This window comes from Alligator sinensis, unplaced genomic scaffold (assembly GCF_000455745.1).
Source record: "Alligator sinensis unplaced genomic scaffold, ASM45574v1 scaffold172_1, whole genome shotgun sequence".
Taxonomy (NCBI): Eukaryota; Metazoa; Chordata; order Crocodylia; family Alligatoridae; genus Alligator; species Alligator sinensis.
The window spans coordinates 247,330-254,321 of NW_005842168.1; the positions used below are offsets into that span (position 1 = coordinate 247,330).

The window sequence follows — 6,992 nt, forward strand, 5'->3', positions numbered from 1 at the left end:
GAATGCCGTCCCATGCCCACGAGGCAGGGAAGTTTGGATTTAACGCCTCACCCTGGCTGCTGGTGCTTGACAGTGGCCCTTGCTGCCACTCTGGGGCCACTCAAAGGCTGGCAGCTGGGGCAGGGTGATGAATGCAAGCCCCAAGGCTGCCTGGGCCTGGCCCAACCTGCACCCCTCCTTACTGGGATCCTGGTGGCGGGGGAAGGGTGCCAGCCCATGCCTATACCAAACTGATTGGCAATGTAACGGAGGCTGCTGGGAGTTGCCAGCTTCAAGACTGCAATGTCTACCCATTGACACATGACAATGGCACATAACTATATCCTGGGATGTGGTGTGGGGACCCCCTGGGTGGTGATGTCCATGAAAGTGTCCCATTGCATGCAGAAAGTCTGGAGCCACAGTTCGTCATCCCAAGTACCAAGGATGATCTGCTTCCACTAGTCAATGTGGATGGGTTGTGCCCAGACCCTGGTCTTGATTGTGTGGAGGTGTTCCTAGAGCACCTTGGCATTTATGGCATCTAGGATGGCCTCATCATCATCATTGTCCAGGAGGATCCTGGAGGCATAGTTGAGGATGCTCGGCAGGGAGAGGAGGGGAAGTGGAAGTGGTGTAGATGCACCAAGCCATCAGTCCTGCGTGTTGGCAGCAGGGTATGTGCTGGGGCTTCCCTGCATCAGCTTCATCGGCTGCATCGGGTTCAGCTGTGTGTCCATGATGTCCTGCATCCTACAGCAAGAGTCATGCAGAGTGATCAGCCAGACCCAACACTGTTCCTGGGTTTCCCTGCTTGAGTGTGGGAAGCAGGATGCCAGGGCGTGGGATGGGATGGCTGGGCCACACCAAGAAGACATTGGGATCTTTCAGGAAGGAAGGATTGCTGGAAGTAGCATGGGATTCATAGAAGTGTGGGTCCTGCTATGTGCCTGCTCTCCTTCCAGCAGCTGTGGGAGAGCCCTCTGTTTTGACCAGGGGTTCAAATGGTCCGGACATTCCCATGACCTCCCAGCAAGCACTACTTGATTGTGAAAAATTCCCCCCTTGCCTCCGGTGAATGTCCATTATCATATCTGCCACACCTGGGAGGGGAGTCCCCGAGCCCCTTCCACACGTGGGAATGAATGAATGCTGACTGACTGTCTCCAGGCAGGTGGGAAAGAAGAGACTCTGCCTCCTTTGTATGGCAGACCAGGGACATGGCACTCAACCCTTACAAGGAACTGCATAGAAGTTCCCTAAGGTACTCTACAGCACCTTCAGCTGATAGCTGAGTTGGTGAAGGTTAATTTTTCCATTGTAGCTGATAATTACAGCTGTGTGTCTAGAGCACCCTGGTGAGCAGTCTGGTTCCTGTGCTGTGTTGCCAGCCCAAGGTTGTGGCAGACTACAGGTCCTGGCTAGGAGGGGGAGGGGGCACTGGGGAGCAGTCACAGGATGGTGACTCCTGCTGCTGCTGTCATGGCAATGCTGTGTGCACAGCAGGGGCCTGAGTGCCAGGGCTGCTGTGGAGATGTTGGACTGTGCGTAGGTGGGGTAAGATGCCATGTGAGGGGCGTTCAACTCTGCCAGGCACCAGGTGCCCTTGCAAAAGCGGCTTCTCCCTAGCAGCCACGGGAGCTTGGCTGCCTGGGGCCCACCGGTGCTGAAGTAGTGGCATGCTCTGGGGCTCCAAATGTATGTGGTGCCACTGTCCATACAAGGGTCCACCCCACCTACCCGGGACGGCAGCACGGGCTGTGTGGGGAGTGGGGCTGCGGGTAGGAGCTGTGGGCAAGGGCTGCAATGTGCGTGGGAATAAGGTGGTTACGGCCTTCCTCATCAGTGGCCAGAGTGGGCAGGCAGTGCATGTGTGTGTGAAATGTAAAACAAACAAAAAAGTTTATTTATGTCAGTAGTTTAAAATACCCTGCACTATTACTAAATATTGGTCATCGGATCGGCATCAGCTGATATGGTTGGTTAATCAGTGGCTATTGGCATCAGCCAAGAACATCTTTATTGGTGCACCCCTAGAGTTTTCCTCTCTGGTCTACGCTTTACTTATGCCATATTGTCTTTTTGGAGTAAAGAGACTTTGTGTTGAACTTCTGCCCTGAGCGCTCATAACTGCTCATATGATGTTTAAACATAGCATCTTCAACAAAATATATTTGTACTAATTTTAAATCTTATTTTTGTTGGCTAGTTTGAAAAACCTGGGGCGCAGGCCAACTTTGACTACCCTGACATGGCTGAGGAGGCAGGTAATTTAACAACCATGAAGGGGGTTTTTTTATTTGTTTTTTTTTTTTTTAAACATCTTAAACTTATTTTGAGTTGTGTAGATTATCTCTCCCATAATACAAAGACAAAGAGAAAACCAATGCATGTAAAATGCAGCAAAATTTAAAACTGATGGAAGGAAATACATTTGTATATAGTGCATAATTGACTTACGGAAATAATTGCTTCATCTTGTAGTAAAGGTATAGGATTAAAATGTATTATAAATCTATATGAATAATATGTAGTTGCATTAGGTAAAATGAATGTGTATAAGGACTATCAAACTTCATAGAAAAATATAAAACATGATTGAACTATCAGGAGGAAACTGTTTTATGTAACAGTAATGCAAAATTGTCCCTTCTCTGTGGTATTTCGCACTACCCATTATCAGCCAAAGTACTTGAATCATTCATGTGATACAATTATGAAATTCCTGTGGCCTATTTTTTTTTCCTGTATGGAGGTAATATGTATTATTAACCTAGCTATTGCAACACAATGTGACTGGGGAAACTATTTGGGATACATTACAGATCTTAAATATTTATCATATTTCAGCATTATCATCTCATCTCTAAACCTTACACAGGTAATTTAACGCTTCTATAGAAGTATTTATTTATTAGAGAAGATTTATTTTACTATAACAGGGTCCTACTCCAGGGGTGGCTGTAATGCCCCTACCATACCCTCTTAGCCTATTGCCCAAAGGAAGCAAGAGGACATCTCTTCTCCTAACCTGCCACATTTTGATGAAAGGATACTTTCAGAAAAAGCAGCTTGCCACAATGCTCCCCAAGCAAGATCTCACTTGTGAGCACCAGTGTCATTACTTATCACCTTAAGGACTAATTTTACAGCCTCTGAACCTCCCCTACAGCCATGCCAGTGCCTCATAGGTATTTCCAGTCATCACTTAAGTGGGAGCCTTGCTCTACACCAGGGGTAGGCAATGTTCTTTGGCCGGAGTGCCAAAAAACACCACAATGCCTACCTTGGAAGGTGCTGGAGTGCCGGCATGGCAGAAAAACAAAATGAGGGCAAGGGGTACATGGCAGGATGCCCTGCCACCCCGCAGCCTGGGCTCTGTGGCTGCCAGCAGCTACCCCAGCTCTGGGTAGCTGCTGGAGCCCGGGCTGCTCCCAGCAGGGTTTGCAGCATCCCAGCTACCTCCTGGGAGTAGCTTGGCGGCCGCCCCCAGGGCCCGGGCCCAGCTGCAGCCGGGAAGCTCCAAACAGCTGTGCCGGACTCTGGCATCAGCTCCGCACTGCCGCGTGCAGCCGTGCTTCGGAGGGAGGGACCTCAGACAGCACAGCCCCAGTCCCTTCCCCCGCTCCTGGCATGGAGGTGATGAGCCCAGTGCAGCTGTTCGTAGTCAGCCTGGGCTCTGGGCAGCGGCAGCAACCAGCAGGCAGGCTGCAAACAGCTGCGCTGGGCTCCACAGCTAGCTCCGGCATCAGTTCTGTGCTGGCGGCGACTGCACGGGCACCTCGGTGTGGGCTGCGCTGCCCCGCTGTCCGCCCCAAGGTGCACACGCAGTCGCCACCAGCACGGAGCTGATGCTGGAGATGTGCAGCCTGGCACAGCTGTTTGCAGCCTGCCTGCTGCTTGCTGCCGCTGCCCAGAGCCCGGTCTGGATACAAACAGCTGTGCCAAGCTCATCACCTCTGTGCCAGGAGCCGGGGAGAGACTGGGGTTGCGCTGCCTCAAGCCCCTCCCCCACCGCCTGCTCCGAGGCGCACCTGCATGTGCTGGCGCGGAGCTGATGCCGGAGCCTCCCGGCTGCAGCCGGCCCCGGCTCTGGGGGGGTGCTCCCCGGCAAGATCCCGGGCTGTTCCTCGCACTGCAAGCCCTGCTGGGAGCAACCCGGGCTCCGTCCCTGACAGCAGCTACCCGGAGCCGGGGCTGGCCGTGGTGTGCCAAGCAAAACGGCCTCACGTGCCACGCTCGGCACGCATGCCAGGGGTTGCCGACCCCTGCTCTACACTATCAGGCCACGTTAGGCCTCCACCCCCTTGCTGGGGCCTTGGCTATCCTGGCCTCTGCCCTGACTACTCTGGCTGGTCCCCTTGGCCTAGACCCATTATACCGGATCTGTCTCTTCGGGCTCCTGCCTTTGCTTTGCCCTTTTGGGGCTATTATCTCAGCCATGCCCAGACTGTGGGCCCTCTAACCTCAGTCTCTACCCTTTTCTGAGCTGTGGGCTCTCTAGTCCTGTTGCCACCCCTCTTGGGCTCGTGGGCCTCTGACCCCAAGCTCTGCCCCTCTCTGGGCTGTGGGCTCGTTAGCCCTGTTCCAGCCCCTCTTGGGCTATGGGCTTTTGGCCCCAATCTCTGCCTCTCTAGGGCTGTGGGTTTGCTAGCCCTTTTTCTGCCCCTTTTTAGGCTCATGGGCCTTCTGGCCCCAATTGTCACCTCTTCCTGGGCTGTGGGCCCCCTATCCCCAACCTGTACCTTGAGCTTGACCACTGTCAGGGCTCACGGCAGTCAAGTGCCTCTCGGGCACTAATGAGACCTCCAAACCATCCCTTTCTAGTTCCACCCAAACCACTGGTTAAACTCAAACCAACACCATAAGCTCTCTTGCTATAACTAAACCTTTAGCCCCCTTGGCTGTATACCAAAACCTTCTATCCAGCTTTGGGCCTTAGTCTGCTGCTAGCTCCCCAGCTCCTTCACTTGCTGTCTCCCAGCAAATCATGCTCACAGTCCAGCAGCAGCAGGCAACTCCCTGCAGAGCTCCTTTCCCTTCAGCTTTCAGGACTAGACTATTTGCTATGCCTCTGGCCTGAGCTTTATATGCCCCAGAGCCCAGTCCTCCCTGGACAGCATGCAGGTCTCTCTAACATGCTTTGCCGATCAGCCTGCAGGATGGCCTACGGCAGCAGAGCTGTGCAGCCGTTCTCTTGCTGCTTACCCTGGTTACTTGCTTGTTAAATTATTGCTGTAGGCACATCTTAAAAGAGCTCTGGCTGCCTATTACTCTGTTGCTAACTCCCCTCTTGACTGTGTGAGCTCATTTTGCTCCCTTTTTCCTCTTTCAATAACAGGAACCATAGGTTCCCTGTTACATTACTTATAATAAAATCATCTATAGATTTCTGGTATAGTAATGAGCTGCCAAGGTTTAATTTATGACGTGACTCTTTCTTTTGAATCCTAGAACTTATTTTGGTGGGGTTGCATCTAAGCTTTTTTCCAAGAAATAAGAGCTACAGCTAATAACAATATCATAGAACTTTTTATATTAGGGCATTACAAAAGGCTGAAGAAGTCCTGGTCCTGAAAATACGTAATACACTTGCACTTGATTTAAATTCTCAAATTGTTATTCTATAAACTTTGTTTGAGACACCTTTACCACATTCGTTTTCTACTAAAGTTTTACAGCTGGTTTTTATTTAAATCTTTCTAGGGAAGAAGGCTTTAGCTGATGCAGGTATTCCATATTCAGCAGTGGAGCAAGCATGTGTGGGTTATGTTTATGGTAAGTAATGCTGTCTGGCTAGAGTTCTAGTTTGCTAGCATCCGTGTGATTTAATTTCATGTATATGAGGTGTCCCACTGACTTTAATGGGTCTACACACATGCTTAATCATCTGTAGAAGACTGAAGGGCTGAGAAATTCGATTTTTTTTTTTTTTTTAAATGAGCACTGATTCACATCTTAGTCAGTTGTAGGAAGTTATACTTCATGTCCTGTTGTGATTTAAGGTTTTGTGAGAATTTGTATTCATTGTGAATCTGTCTTCCAGATATTTATGTTTGTGCAGGGCTGTTCAAAGATCACACACTCCTCTTCCTTTTAGTGTGTCCATCCTAATTGTATTTAATTTCTGGGCCAAGAAAATTTCCACATATTGGAAATTATACATCTGAGACAAACTTCTATAATGCTATGAACATAAATATCTGGAAGATGGATTCTAATACAGAATATTTTAGGAACATATTTGCAACCTGGCAATAATGAATGGACTGATTGACGAATATGGGGATAAAAGTGCTACCTCGGTTTACTTGTGGTAATAAGGTGAATTGGAGAAACCTCTACAAAGATTTTAGAAATGTTTAAATCTGCTTAAATAGAATTCAAGTAGAATATCATGTGAACATGGTAGGGAATTTCTTATTGTGAAGCTCATGTGATTCTGCACCTTCTAATTGCATCTTTCTATAAAGGTGACTCAACCTGTGGGCAACGGGCTATCTATCACAGTTTGGGATTAACTGGCATCCCTATCATTAATGTCAACAACAACTGTTCCACTGGATCCACTGCTCTGTTCATGGCCCGGCAACTGATTCAGGGAGGTAAGTATTTTTGTTTAGAATGAATGAATTACTTTCTTGTCTAGAATTCAATTAACAATGTAATACACATGCTTAATTAGTTTTGTGAATCTCTCTTGGGGTCAGTAGAGTAAAGGAGATTTAAAAAATCATATGTATTCTGTTTCTATACATTCTCTGCTTCCCTCTGACTGGGAAGGATGATCAGTACTACTTAGGCCAGGGGTTTCTTCCACCTCCCAACATGAGTATCAGATTTTGATTTCCAATTTTGCTGGAAAAACTTCCTGTTCCTGAAGGACTGAAGCTTAGTGAGGTTAGGGCATCATGAGAGAGCTGAACCTTCATATGGAGGGATTTCTATTGAGATTGTTTTAATGCCTTTTTTTAGTTTTGTATAGTGTCAATCTAAACTCCTTCTCTTTGCTG

At 48.7% G+C, this 6,992-nt stretch overlaps 1 protein-coding gene across 3 annotated transcripts in view; it reads left to right on the forward strand.

The window, feature by feature from the left end:
• The first annotated feature begins 2,121 nt into the window (after positions 1-2,121).
• The window catches only part of SCP2 (sterol carrier protein 2), a 47,720-nt gene continuing 42,849 nt past the window's right edge, over positions 2,122-6,992 (forward strand). For all 3 annotated transcript variants that reach the window (XR_003094558.1, XM_025206665.1, XM_025206667.1), the window contains exons 1-3: positions 2,122-2,246; positions 5,686-5,757; positions 6,453-6,584. Coding sequence is in view for 2 of the 3 variants with exons in the window: in XM_025206665.1 (XP_025062450.1) it covers positions 2,231-2,246; positions 5,686-5,757; positions 6,453-6,584 (220 nt within the window). In the remaining variant the exon portion in view is untranslated. The remainder of the gene's footprint in view (positions 2,247-5,685; positions 5,758-6,452; positions 6,585-6,992) is intronic.